This window comes from Neocloeon triangulifer, unplaced genomic scaffold, assembly GCF_031216515.1.
Source record: "Neocloeon triangulifer isolate White Clay Creek 2 clone unplaced genomic scaffold, ASM3121651v1 ptg000014l, whole genome shotgun sequence".
Lineage (NCBI taxonomy): Eukaryota > Metazoa > Arthropoda > Insecta > Ephemeroptera > Baetidae > Neocloeon > Neocloeon triangulifer.
The window spans coordinates 27,176,083-27,190,346 of record NW_026775556.1 but is presented as its reverse complement, the minus strand read 5'-3'; the positions used below and the strand labels follow the sequence as shown (position 1 = coordinate 27,190,346).

The window sequence follows — 14,264 nt, the reverse complement described above, 5'->3', positions numbered from 1 at the left end:
TTTCATTCAATTTAAGTATAATTTCTGTTTATTGTTTGACGAAACCAACGTAAAGTGAAGCAAATTGGCCAAAGCCAAAAATAGTAAGCACATCTTATATCCACATAAGTTTCGGTGTGGTAATAAAAGAGAGCCAGGGGCTCTAAAAGATATTTAGAGATTTCAAATCCACCCCAAATTTCCCAGAGTTACAATAATTTCCGAAATTTAAATTTTTGATGGAAAAATTTATAATTGAAAAGGACAATAACAGAACAACTAATCTGTCAGACAAGCTTTGAGTTGTGTGATTAGCATTGACCCTATCACCATTTTTTCACAATTGACGGTTAGATTAACATTTTGATTATCGCCCGACTGCAGAGACACGAGGACAATAGACCTCGAGGACAACGTCTGTGCGGCAAATCTGTTTGGAAATAATAAAAAATTCATTTGATCAAAGAGGTAATTGTAAAATGTACCTGAGCGTTGTGGAATCACTGCTGCTGATAGGACCAAGGTTTGCTGTGGTCAAGATTCGATTGCTGAGACCACGCAGGTCCTGGCAGGATTTGGGGAAGCTGAATTTTGCGTTGTTTTCGTGCATTCCTCTTAAGTTATCTAAATTGAAATGGAGAGTAAATTTTTTACGAAATAAATTGATGAAATAAATAGCATACTTTGCTGCTTGAGGAAGTGCTCTTCGGACATCGTCGCGGCTCTGATCAATTCACCGACGGGCGCCTTCAAGGCCACTGGGCACGACTTTTCACCATCGATCAGAATTTCAAAGTTGACAGGTTGTGTGGAATCAGCAAAGTCCACTCCTAAGGTGCCCATGATTGAAGATCCAGGCAGCAATGCCGAAATGGCTGCAAACTCATGGATGGAAATGTCGCCAGATGTAGGCTAATAGAAATGAATTAATTTTGTTTTAATCAAAAAGTAAATCAACATACTCTATCTCCAATTCTGATATTTGTCAATTCTTCCGGACTGTGATTGTGGAATGTCAATTCAACAGAGGTCATGCTCTGGGAGTAAAGGTGAGGCGCTCTGGTGAAGCGATATTTGATCTCCAAACCACCAGAGTTAATTTTGTTCAGCAATTCCGAGGTGGACTTCGGGGAAATAACTGCACTAGCAGGCTGAAAAAAGAAAATTACATATATTATAAAGTAATCACACAGATAAAATAATTAAATTGATATTTACTTGGATGTCGGGGAAAAGTTGGGTCTTGACTGCAGTCGATGGAGTGGTCATCGGAGTTAAAAATCCTCCAAGTGAAGGGGTCATTACTGGAGTGAACGCAGGGACTTAAATAAATAAGGGATTCCAATGGCAATAATCTAAATACAATTTAAAATCTTTACCATCATCCAATTCAAGAAGGAGGTCCAGATTGGACTTTTTGCTTTTGGCAGGAGTAGAGGTGGTGGAGGGTTTGACTGGTTTGGCTGCTGCTTTCCGAGGAGCTTTTTCAGGCTCACTGGAATCATCTTCAGTGTCCGATTCCGAGCCACTTTCTGAAGACGAGCTCTCCTCAGATTCTTCATCGTTATCGCTTTCGTCCAGTACAACCTCCTTTTTAGGTTTGGCTTTTGAGCTTTCAATCTTCTTCACCTAAAAATTTTATCAAAACGGTCAGTTAAGCATTAGAAGAAGTTTTGTAAAAATCAACCTTTGGTGCCTCCTCAGGCTCGCTGCTCTCTTCGTCTTCAGTATCACTTTCTTCTCCATCTTTTTCACTGTTCGACTGTTCCTCCTCTTCTTCGTCGTCATCTTCCTCATCAGAACTATTCTCCTCAGATTCATCATCTGAAAAAATATGATTATTAAATGAAATTAGGTAATTTATAAAAAATTACCCGGGGACTCGGAATCTGAGTAAAATGATGCTTTGTTCTTGCTGGACACTTTTTTAGTGAACAACGGAGCTTCTTCCGCAATTTCAGGTGCTGTTTCAACATCTCTGGCTTTAGGGTCAGGTGCCTCCAGGGGGAAGGAGGGCAATTCTTGGTAGCCATTGGTCTTGGTGTTGATGTAGTGAGAGAGCGACCCTAGTTGAAACTGCTCCCGGTCTAAAATTATTCATTAAAGTAAAATTTTAGGCGAAAAATAAGCGTCCCACCTTTGAATTGAGATTCTGGAACAGGCGCAGGCTTGGGTGCCAGGAAAATTTTCTTGGCCTGTTTGCTCAGACGAGTCGCTCCACCTGCCCCAGCATCTCCAGGGAAAACAATGTGACGCAGAAACCTGGCTCGGTCTCGCAAGTCGTAATTCTGGTCATACTTAGCCAGCTGCAGGACATACTGGCAAAGCAGTTTTGTCTGCTTTGGGTTGGTGAGGCACAGTTTAACAGCCAAAGTCATTACTTGCAGCTTCACAATGTCCTCCTGTAGACAAATTTCAAATTTTTGTAATTCTATCAATTTTCTTACGACGAACCTCATTGGTGAAAGATTTGGCCATTTTTCTCAAAACGTCCGGAGCTATTTTCGGAACCCTTTCAGAATATTCTCCAAGTAACCACAAAATGGAAGCTCTAGCTTGTGGTACAGACACATTATCGACAAGTTTGGCCATCTGGATGATGATCTCGCGATGGGCGCTGGGTTGAGTCTGCAGCAATTTCTTTATCACGACCACACTCTCAGCAACCACGGCCTCTGTTATATTAAAATCTGAGTAACAGAAGCAATAAAAGTGGGCAAATACGAACGGTCTTTATTTGAGAGCAGGGACACCAGTCCGTTCAAACAAGTGTCGGTGACTTCCTTGATGTTTGAGGCGCACCTGCCGATGGCCTGAATCGCTGCAGCTACGAACGGAGGGTCGTGGGCAGCGACATAAGTCTGCAGCTCTCTGAGAATGATCCCCACATTGGAATCGCTGGCCAGACTTGTCAAAATTTCAAGCTTGAGCAGCTTAATGTGTGTAGCATCACTTGTGCGCACAAAGAAACTCTTCAGAAATGGCTCAAACATGCTCTGGAATTGCAAAAAATTACATTTAATACTGAATATAAAGCTGAATATTATAGACCAAAAACTTAATTCAATTATAATTTAAAATAAAACTATAGAAATAAAATTCACTTTATGTAATTAGGAGGTGACTTTAAAACCAACCCATTGAAGTAAATTGTCTTTAACATTTGATTATACTTTTTTGATACAAATTTGTACCACTTTTGAAGAAATTGTATAAAAAATTAAAAATAATTAAAGTTTTAAATTTTTTAACTTTTAACTTTTATGACAATCTAATACCTTTCTCCGAGTAGCAATAGCAGCGATTGAGGTCAGAACAATGTCCTGCACTTCCCTGTGAGACCTTAAAAGCCTGATCATGGCTTTCGACACTTGATTCACTTCCGATTTTGGCGCAGTATGATGGTAAAGCTGAGCCACACTTAAAACAACCTAAAATCATTTTCTTCAAGACTCTTCATACAAATTTTACAAAAAATTACAGCAGCATTTCGACTCTGAAGCAGAGGTTTGGCGCTTCTTAACAGCAGTCGATGATCAGGGTCCAAGCTCGGCGCCCGCTTTTCTGGCTGAGATTCGTCGCCATCATCCTCGTCCTCATAAAATGGCCTCTTGTTTTCTTCCTCCTCATCAATTTCCTACAGGTATTTATTTAAGAAATATAAAAAAATAATTAAGTTAGACTTACATTAACATTCGGATCTGTAAACTGGGTCCTTGCATATCGAGTGAGCATGTTGATGATCACAACTTGGCCCCATTCGTCGACATCCACAAGCAAACTGCACAGTTTGCGGAAATTCTTGTGGATGAGGTCGATTCTGTCAGGACAAACTTCCTCAAAGGCCATCACTGCGGAACCAACAACAAGCGTCGTTTTGTCTGACAGAAGTTTTTCCAGGACTTGAATGAGTTCCTCCTTTTGATCCTGGTCCAGACTGTGAATTTTAAATTTGATATAATTCCAAATAATTAAGATTTGTACTAATTTCAACCTGTAAAGTTTTGGAATGGCATGAGCTGCAGTTTTTCTAACATAAGGAGACATGTCGGCCGCGGCGTCTTTGATGGCCAGCATGACTATGGGCACGATCATGGTCACTCTGATTGAGGAAAGGACCCTCAGAGCACTGGCCCTGATCAGTTGGTTGGGATCTTTGAGAGCCCGTTGGAATGTTGAAATGGAAAGGAGGGCCAAGTCTTGCTGCTCCTCGGCATATCTGACGAGGTAGACGTAAACAAGCTTTTTGACCTCGATGTTTTTGGACACCACATTTTTCACAACTGCCGGAAAAAGATCAGACGCCTCACGACCCTTAGCGACCATCTAAACATTTGTAATTTAATTAATTTAATTTGAAACCATAACAAAAAAAATGGTTTTATACCCCAATGATCCTTTTCATGGCTTCGAGTTTGAGATTGTCTTTGTTGCTGTCCAGCATTTGCTTCAGATCATCGTGTCTGAAATTAAATAAACATTTGATAAATCAAGCCGAGTGTAGATTTCGAATTATACTTTTTATAATCAGAGTTGAAAAAGCCTCCCGAAGCAGGGTCACTGGCCATCTCGACAGCCTCTGCCGAAGGAGGGCGATCGTTGTTGTACGACAGGTTGGTCGACGAGTTCACGCCTGGCGCGTACATTTTGCTGAGCTTTTCAAAACCCTCCGTTGCAAATATGTGTGATAAATTTTAGGTAAAAAGGAACGATAATCAGTGCTGATTAATTTGCGAAAAAGCGTCAGTGACGTCTGAGAGACTTGTGACCACTGCACTGTGCACACCCCCTTTGTGTGTTTTTTTATAAGAGGAGCGTGTTTAGAGGATTTTTACAATACATAGATACTAATGAAATATTTTATTTAAAATTAAAATTGTTGCCATATTAAATCTACAAAATAATATTTTTCTCGCTAGTTCGTTTTAATGTAATAAATTTTATGTTTTATTTTGACTCTTTCCATATTATTTTTGGGAGTTTCATTGAAACTCCATTCCTTACTATCCTCTTGCTGACGTGACGTCCACAGATTTTAGTTACTTCGAGTGCAAAGAGATGGCTAAAAATGAACTTAATAAAAAAATTCCGTAAAATTCAACAAAATAATATGGTATATGGTATAATACTATAATAATAAAGATGTTAAAAGTTAATTTACATCTGCTGCGCCTTTCAAAATAATAATTTTATATTTTATCATGATCATAATTATGTAATTTTGTGTAACTTTTTTTATTATTATATCTGACTAAAATTGTTACATCACATTGTTTACATACAATTGTTGAAAAATTATTTGAGAAAAGGATAAAAAATTAATTGCTGGACAAAAAGGTGTTAGTTAATTATTATATTTTTTTGGCATAATTATCCGACATTATATTTTTTTCTTAGAAATTTTTATTATATCCTAGAAAATTTAGGAACTGTTTCATTATTATACGAAATGAATTCAAATACATATTGCTGGTAAAAGTAAAATATATTATGTAAAATTAAAATTTATTTATATTGGTATTTGCGCTTGACTGTATGTGGGATAATCATCTTTTAGAAGTTTCTAACAATATTTATTGTTTGAAATTTCTACTTAGATAAAAGCTACTATAATAAATAAATTAAACGAAAATAAATTTTGAATGAACATACAAAATCATATTATAAGATTCAGGAAAAATTTCGATAAAAGTTTCATCGGTAATTAAAATTAACTTCAAATTTATAAAACGCAATTTTTTGATCATTTTCGAGCAAGAATTTAAAAACAAAACAGCATAAATCAAATGAAATTACGGGAGAAAAATCTCTTGAAAAAATTATAGAAAGAAAAAAAATAAAGGAAACGGCAAATAATATAATGATTATTATAAATATTTATAAGTATTTATATTTTATGACTTGCCTATTTCATTTTTTTTTATTTTGACTTGTTACGTAGAGAATAAAACAAATTGAATTGAATCTGGATGCGTGCCCCCTAAATTTTTACTCGCGTGGAACAAGTCGCCGCGCGTATCACGTGGTATATAATGTCACATGATTTTCAATGATTTCCTTTGAAATTTTAAGATAAAATTATGTATAATTTAATGAGAGAGTCTCCAACCAAAATATAAAAAGTAAAAAGCAGTTTATGGGGAAATTTTTTATCCTCAAAATTTATTAAATGAAGAATCCATGCACAAGCTTAATAAAGTGTAAAGAAAAATTTAATATGAATAACCTAGAATTAAATTCAAAGCTCGAAGTGTTATTTTTAATTTTGAAATTTACTAAAAATTACATTGACTTTTAAATATAAAATTTTAATAGCTGTGAGTGGTTAGTGCGTTGAGACAATCGCATTCATGGGCCCTATTTCACAACACAATGGTGGCGATTCCTGAATAATTTCATCTTTTCTTGTCATTTTTCCTTTCCAAGGACATGTGTTGAGCACACAAAGGCAGAGGAATGCAAAAGCGAGAGAGTGTGTGGGCGACCGGCCGAGCGCCTCCGACCCTCCCTCTTTCCCTTCTCGCTCGCCGGCAAGAACAAGCGCCGGCGTGTCTTTGTCTTCCGACCAGATTTCTAGTTCCAGAAACAGAACTTTCTCGCTTGGAAGAAAAATCGGGCGAAACTGACAGAAATCAAACCGCATTCGCCGAATCACGATGAAAAATGGATCTTCTCACCGCGGAGACCACGCTGACGAGTCCGCGCTCATGACTTCACCCCAGGTAGGTCCCATTGAGGCCATAATTAATCGAATTGCACATATTTTTCCATGTGCACGGCGCGCTTTGTTCTTGACAAGCAGTAATAATTTTGTAAATCTTCGTACAAGACGCGAGACCCCACTGAACCTAGCTCAAATGAGGAATAAAGACTCTTTGCTTTTCCGAAAGATAAAATATTTAGTTTAAGCGCGTTTAATATCGGCGAAATAATTAAATAAGCGTGGAGAAATATTAATATTAGCATCTCACCTTTACTTCACCTGTAATCTCCTCTCGCCCCTTTCTCGGTGCTCGCGCTTCCGGCCGCAGTCGCAGACATGGCGGCGATGTCGCTTGTGTGATCCGCTTGATGCTGGCATTTTCTCCACGAAAGCGGCTCTCTCAGGGTTCGTCAGACCTGTCCACCGCATGGAAATTGAGGCCTGACCCTACCCTGACCCTAAGGTACTGTTTCAACGGCGCCCCGTCTCATAAATCGCGTGCGTTTTTCAGTTGAAAAATTGCTTTTCGATTCACCGACTTTTTGTTTCACCATTCCTGAACTTTGCTCGTGAAATCACATCCAGTTTTACGTTGACGGAGTGCGGCTATTCCAAAAATTTCACACTTTCAATGCTGATTTTGGACGTTAAATTTAAATTATCAAAATTTCAAATACCTGCCCTCTCGTCTCGTTGTTAATTTTGATTTAAAAATAAAAAAGTACATTATAATTATGAACATTACAAAAAAAGACGCATTTTTAGTAATCATCTTTAAAATATATTATTAATTTTTGAAAATTTTAAACAGGTCACTCCTACAACACAACAAGTGGGCAGCGGCCACGTGTTCAGCCTTGCTGGAACACACAATGCTTTTCTTCCGAAAACTCTCGCCGACGGCTTTGTCCAACAACTTCGGCGACGCCATGGCGCCATGGGCATCAACCAGGGTCATCGACAATACTTTTTTTGGTGAGAATAATCCTTTTAATTTTCACAGCTTCAATGAAATCATTTCTTTGTCACATTATTTGTTTTGTTATTTTTCTCTTGCATGTTGAATTGGCATAGCCGATCAATATAATTATAATAAATCTTCAACCAGTTTCCTCCAATTTTAAAAAGGGTTCCAAGCGGATTAAATACTTGCATAGAAGTTTCTAGTTCCATTATTTATTTTAAAGTATAAGAAAGGGAACTCGCCCAAATTTTTACACTCTGGAACGAATTTTTTTTAATAAATTCTCAATTCTTTAGGCCTCAAAACCAATCCAATAACAACATAGAGAGCGGCAGAAATGGAAAAATGTGATCCTTTCGAGGTTTTGATGTCCTACCACCGTTCGGTCATCAAGCGAACCAATGCCAGTCGGCCAGTCGAAATCTCCCCAAGGTTGTTGCAGTGAGCCAGGTCAGTGCACTCGGAGTTTTTTTGCGTTTTTATTTTAGAAGCGCTCTGGCCAAAGATTAGTCTCACACCTTCAATCTTGAATCAAATCAAACCTTATTCAAATTTGAAGATACGATTTTCATGATCAATTCTATTTTAATTAAAAAAAATCTCATTTAATCATAAAACAAATTCTAAATTGTATATTAAAATAAATGCATGCCTTATTACATGCAAGATTATTATATTATATACGAGAACAGCATGCTCGGCTTTTTATAATTCGAATTTTAAATTTTAATTAGAATTATTAAATTCAATCAGGTGGAAGAGACGCCACTTGTCAACAGTGTTTGAGGACTTGGCAGACACCGCTAGTGCCAGGCTCTTGGTCAAGTTTTGAAACCTGCAGAACACAAGAGCTCCTATGACCTCAAGTAGGTTTAAATAAATTCTGCATGCGACGATCAAGACAGTAATGTGACTAGGTTGATTTGTGCATTTGCCACAGATAAGCGCAACATCCTCCACCCACTTTTACCAGTTTTGCCTGAGAGCCCAATGTTTTCATTTTTATTATACACTGTTTAAATTTAAAGTTTAATGAATAGTTATCTGGGTGAATTTTGTCATTGTTACTAAAAAAAATGTATAAATTAAGCAACTGCACTTATGCCAATTATCTTTTTGTAATGGAGTGGTTGCACCCCCGCAACAGATACCGGTCCAACGGAGCGGACAACAGCTGAAGGCCGCCCCTAACAGGGGACGTTGCCCGCCACCGCTGGCAATGCGTCGTCTGAATGGCTTGTGTGTGAATAATGCCGAGGCATCACAACCACCCATTGAGCTTCTGCATTCGCCATGCGGGAACACGATTTGGTGTCCAGGGCTTGGTTGCGACTAAAGTCCTGTGTCTGAACGCATGGGAGGTGCGGAGAATTCAGATGACACTGATGCTGACGTGGTGCACTCATGAGATTGAGTTGTCATGAGTGTGGCAATGGGCGTGAAAGAGGTTGGGTTCGTTGTTGGCACCCTTGTGTAGTCCAGTATGTTTGGTCACGCCGGGCTTGCCTCCTCGAACACCTTCCACGTTGCGCAACCGGGAGCCCCTGCCCCCGAACAATAGCCGGAAGTGAGTCTCAGTACCGCGGATGTCTGCTTAAGTTTGAAGGGATGTCAAACCACTCCACTCTAATACTTTCTTAATTTATTCAAAAATGGCCAAATAACTTATTAAAACTAAATGCATGTTTCTTTGAACTTTAAGGATGGCTTTTGCATGAACAGTGAGTGAAGTGCAAGTGGTTATTTTTTGTTTACCAAAAAAACAATCTAAACAAATCTCATTTAAACTGGCCAAGTCAAATGTATTGATTGTTCTCTTGTAACTTTTCCGAAATTCGAGTGATGCAAGATGATTTATTAGGACCGCATAATGCAGAAAGTTTCTGTTTACAAGCTAATGAATGATTCTGAATGCGCAGCAAACTAAATACAAATTTTTTTAAATTCGATCATCAAATTTTCTGACCATTACTTTTGTATTGTAGAATATGAATGCAAGGATTAAAAATTAGAAGTATTGAGCAGCTACGGCGCATGAAAAAAATGATAGTATTGATTGTTAAAATGCTTTGTACACGACATATTAAATGTGACCAAATCAATTCGCTAAGAGTGTTCTACAAATCGACTGAAATATAATTTCTTGTTAGATAAAGTAGGTAAAATGAATGTTAATATAAATTGTTAAAATAGTCTTGTGTATTTGAAAAGTGACCAAGTGCTAGTGAGAATAGTTCATAGTAGTTTGAAAGACGTGCATGTGAAATTGTTTAAGTGTTTGGGTAACACATTTTTATTATTATAGATTTTTCTTTAAAGTGAGAATAATTTTGGAAGTTCTTTAGTTTATTTCCACAGATCCTGCCTGAGCGTGTCAACTTGGAAGGGCGGTTTTGGCTTCAGCACCAATGGTCTGACCCTCGGACCGCGATGCCTCTTTGGACAACAGCGTGCGAGGACGCTTGCCATCTTCACCCTCAGCTGTTCCCAAAAACTCTGGAAAAGCCGTGACCGACAGCCAGATGGACGTCTTTGAAACAAAATTCGGTGAGATTTCTATTTTATATTTCAATTATCAGTTTAATAATATTAGTTTTTCGAACTATTTTATGTCTGCAATATACATATCCAATTTGGCACAAATAAAGCAATTTAGAGTTGAAAATTGCAACCAGTAAATATACTATCTGGGGCTTATAAAATTGAGTATCTCTCATAATTATGCAACCTACTTCAGTGATTAAAAATTTCCAAGATTTTTTTAAGAAATAATATTATTGAGCATTTTTATTAAATGAAGAATCCACAAGATTATTAATAAAGTGTAATGAAAAATTTAATATGAATAACCATGAACTTAATTCAACGCTCAAAGTTTTATTTTTAATTTAGAAATCCAACGTCGGTCATCAGGCGAACCAATGCCAGTCGGCCAGTCGAATTCTCCCCAAGGTTGTTGCAGAGCAGTGAGAGCCAGGTCAGTGCAATAGGAGTTTTTTTTGCATTTTTATTTTAGAAGCGCTCTTGCACACCTTAACTCTTGAAACAAATCTATCCTAATCAATCCTAAATCAAACTAATTCAAAGCATACAATTTTCATGAATTAAATTCTAATTTAATTAGAAAATCTCATTGAATCATAAAACAAATTCAGATATTGTTCTCATTAAAATAAATGCAAGCCTTATTACATTCCAGATTATAATATTATATACGAGAGCAGCATGCTCGGCTTTTTATAATTGGAATTTTAATTAGAATTATTAAATTCAATCAGGTCGAAGAGATGCCACTCGTCAACAGTGTTTGAGGACTTGGCAGACACCGCAGCGCCAGTCTTTTGGTCAAGTTTTGAAACCTGCAGTACACAGAGCTCCTTTGACCTCAAGTAGGTTTAAATCTATTCTCATGCATGCGACGATCAAGACAAGTAAAGTGACTAGGTTGAGTTGTGCATTTGCCACAGATAGGCGCAACATCCCCCACCACTTTTACCAGTTTTGCCTGAGAGCCCAATGTTTTCATTTATATAATCCTTGTCCTTTTAATTTTCACAGGATCAATGAAATCATTTTTTTTTTTTATTATTTGTTTTGTTATTTTTGTCTTGCATGTTGAATTGGCATATAGCCAATCAATCAATAATAAATCTTCAACCAGCTTTACTCTAATTGAAATAAAATATTTTACTTATTTTAAAAAGGGTTTCAAGCTGATTAAATACTTTGCATAGAAGTTTCTAGTTCCATTATTCATTTTAAAGTAAAAGAAAGGGAACTCGCCCAAATTTTTACACTCTTGGATCAAATTTATTTTAATAAATTCTCAATTCTTTAGGCCTCAACCAGTCCAATGACAACATTGAGCGGCAGAAATGGAAAAATGAAATCCTTAAGTTCGAGGTTGTGATGGCCTACCACCGTCGGTCACCAGGCAAACCAATGCCAGTCGGCCAGTCGAAATCTTCCCAAGGTTGTTGCAGAGCAGTGAGCAGGTCAGTGCAATAGGATTTTTTTTGCATTTTTATTTCATAGAAGCGCTCTGGCCAAAGATTAGTCGCACGTCTTAACTCTTGAAACAAATCAAACTAATTCCAAGGATACAATTTTCATGAATTAATTAAATTCTAATTTAATTAGAAAATATCATTGAATCATTAAACAAATTCAGATATTGTTCTCATTAAAATAAATGCAAGCCTTATTACATTCAAGGTTATTATATTATATACGAGAACAACATGCTTGGCTTTTTATGGAATTTTAAATTTTAATTAGAATTATTAAATTCAATCAGGTGGAAGAGACGCCACTCGTCAACAGTGTTTGAGGACTTGGCAGACACCGCCAGTGCCAGGCTTGTGGTCAAGTTTTGAAACCTGCAGAATACAAGAGCTCCTATGACGTCAAGTAGGTTAAAATCTATTCTGCATGCGACGATCAAGACAGTAATGTGACTAGGTTGATTTGTGCATTTGCCACAGATAGGCGCAACATCCTCCAGTTTTGCCTGAGAGCCCAATGTTTTCATTTTTATTATCCTGTTTAAATTTAAAGTTTAATGAATCGTTATCTGGGTGAATTTTGTCATTGTTACTAAAAAAAATGTATAAATTAAGCAACTGCACTTATGCCAATTATCTTTTTGTAATGGAGTGGTTGCACCCCCGCAACAGATACCGGTCCAACGGAGCGGACAACAGCTGAAGGCCGCCCCTAACAGGGGACGTTGCCCGCCACCGCTGGCAATGCGTCGTCTGAATGGCTTGTGTGTGAATAATGCCGAGGCATCACAACCACCCATTGAGCTTCTGCATTCGCCATGCGGGAACACGATTTGGTGTCCAGGGCTTGGTTGCGACTAAAGTCCTGTGTCTGAACGCATGGGAGGTGCGGAGAATTCAGATGACACTGATGCTGACGTGGTGCACTCATGAGATTGAGTTGTCATGAGTGTGGCAATGGGCGTGAAAGAGGTTGGGTTCGTTGTTGGCACCCTTGTGTAGTCCAGTATTTTTGGTCACGCCGGGCTTGCCTCCTCGAACACCTTCCACGTTGCGCAACCGGGAGCCCCTGCCCCCGAACAATAGCCGGAAGTGAGTCTCAGTACCGCGGATGTCTGCTTAAGTTTGAAGGGATGTCAAACCACTCCACTCTAATACTTTCTTAATTTATTCAAAAATGGCCAAATAACTTATTAAAACTAAATGCATGTTTCTTATTGAACTTTAAGGATGGCTTTTGCATGAACAGTGAGTGAAGTGCAAGTGGTTATTTTTTGTTTACCAAAAAAACAATCTAAACAAATCTCATTTAAACTGGCCAAGTCAAATGTATTGATTGTTCTCTTGTAACTTTTCCAAAATTCGAGTGATGCAAGATGATTTATTAGGACCGCATAATGCAGAAAGTTTCTGTTTACAAGCTAATGAATGATTCTGAATGCGCAGCAAACTAAATACAAATTTTTTTAAATTCGATCATCAAATTTTCTGACCATTACTTTTGTATTGTAGAATATGAATGCAAGGATTAAAAATTAGAAGTATTGAGCAGCTACGGCGCATGAAAAAAATGATAGTATTGATTGTTAAAATGCTTTGTACACGACATATTAAATGTGACCAAATCAATTCGCTAAGAGTGTTCTACAAATCGACTGAAATATAATTTCTTGTTAGATAAAGTAGGTAAAATGAATGTTAATATAAATTGTTTAAATAGTCTTGTGTATTTGAAAAGTGACCAAGTGCTAGTGAGAATAGTTCAGTATAGTTTGAAAGACGTGCATGTGAAATTGTTTAAGTGTTTGGGTAACACATTTTTATTATTATAGATTTTTCTTTAAAGTGAGAATAATTTTGGAAGTTCTTTAGTTTATTTCCACAGATCCTGCCTGAGCGTGTCAACTTGGAAGGGCGGTTTTGGCTTCAGCACCATTGGTCGGACCCTCGGACCGCGATGCCTCCTTGGACAACAGCGTGCGAGGACGCTTGCCATCTTCACCCTCAGCTTTTCCCAAAAACTCTGGAAAAGCCGTGACCGACAGCCAGATGGACATCTTTGAAAAAAAAATTCGGTGAGATTTCTATTTTATATTTCAAGTATCAGTATTTTAGTTTTTCAATCTATCTTATGTATTCAATAATAATATCAAATTCGGTATGAATCAAGCAATTTAGAGTTGAGTGGCACCCACTTAAAAAAATCTTAGGCTTATTAAATGCATCTTAAGTTCATAGTCGTATATTAGAGATTAATTATTTTATTTATTTTGCATAATTTTAAAGAGTTAAATTAATAATTTTAATTATACCGTCAGTATTATTATTATTATTAATTTAATTATTAAATAAAAAATTTTACTAAATTAACTGCCGTTCTTCTTATGTGCTCTTTTACTATAATTATTCTTTTTTTTATTGATAGAGCACAGTTCATTGCAATAAAGTTTATCAAAAATAAAATTTGCTTGAAAAATTTGTCACTTGAGATGATCATGCAAATGAAGTTGCAAAAATGGTTTTTATTGAGAAACAAATGGCTCTACCAGTTTCGGTCACGGTCTGCGACCCTCTTTCATAAGTAAGAATGAGTATGAAAAATGCACAAAAAGCC

At 37.2% G+C, this 14,264-nt stretch overlaps 1 protein-coding gene and 1 long non-coding RNA gene across 3 annotated transcripts; one reads left to right on the top strand and one right to left on the bottom strand.

Moving 5' to 3' along the window:
* Nucleotides 1-11: 11 nt before the first annotated feature.
* On the bottom strand, nucleotides 12-4,762 carry LOC132199430 (AP-3 complex subunit beta-2). Of its 2 annotated transcripts, none has more exons than XM_059624128.1 (17): nucleotides 4,498-4,762; nucleotides 4,367-4,442; nucleotides 3,974-4,305; nucleotides 3,667-3,916; nucleotides 3,461-3,616; nucleotides 3,258-3,410; nucleotides 2,708-2,975; nucleotides 2,434-2,654; nucleotides 2,117-2,381; nucleotides 1,854-2,066; nucleotides 1,667-1,803; nucleotides 1,359-1,608; nucleotides 1,198-1,301; nucleotides 942-1,130; nucleotides 663-891; nucleotides 465-603; nucleotides 12-409 (listed from the first exon to the last, which is right to left on the bottom strand). In XM_059624128.1, exons 1-17 carry the CDS (start codon nucleotides 4,623-4,625, stop codon nucleotides 259-261), a joined length of 3,261 nt encoding a protein of 1,086 aa, XP_059480111.1. In that variant the 5' UTR covers nucleotides 4,626-4,762; the 3' UTR covers nucleotides 12-258. The 2 variants fall into 2 exon arrangements, with proteins under 2 accessions (XP_059480111.1, XP_059480112.1); XM_059624129.1 differs by having other exon boundaries at nucleotides 1,198-1,283.
* Nucleotides 4,763-8,401: 3,639 nt separating this feature from the next.
* On the top strand, nucleotides 8,402-12,826 carry LOC132200663 (uncharacterized). Its single transcript, XR_009442180.1, has 6 exons — nucleotides 8,402-8,512; nucleotides 9,992-10,193; nucleotides 10,539-10,623; nucleotides 10,925-11,035; nucleotides 11,485-11,641; nucleotides 11,944-12,826. It is a non-coding gene; the product is annotated as an uncharacterized LOC132200663 (long non-coding RNA).
* The last annotated feature ends 1,438 nt before the right edge of the window (nucleotides 12,827-14,264 follow it).

What these genes read in the sequence shown, in the direction of transcription:
- LOC132199430 (XM_059624128.1), bottom strand. Translation starts at nt 4,625, where the DNA reads ATGTACGCGCCAGGCGTGAACTCGTCGACCAACCTGTCGTACAACAAC. An exon ending in TTCAGAGTCGAAATGCTGCT is followed by an intron (nt 3,411 to 3,460) that starts GTAATTTTTTGT and finishes AAATGATTTTAG; the next exon opens with GTTGTTTTAAGTGTGGCTCA. An exon ending in AACTTTTCCCCGACATCCAA is followed by an intron (nt 1,131 to 1,197) that starts GTAAATATCAAT and finishes TTCTTTTTTCAG; the next exon opens with CCTGCTAGTGCAGTTATTTC.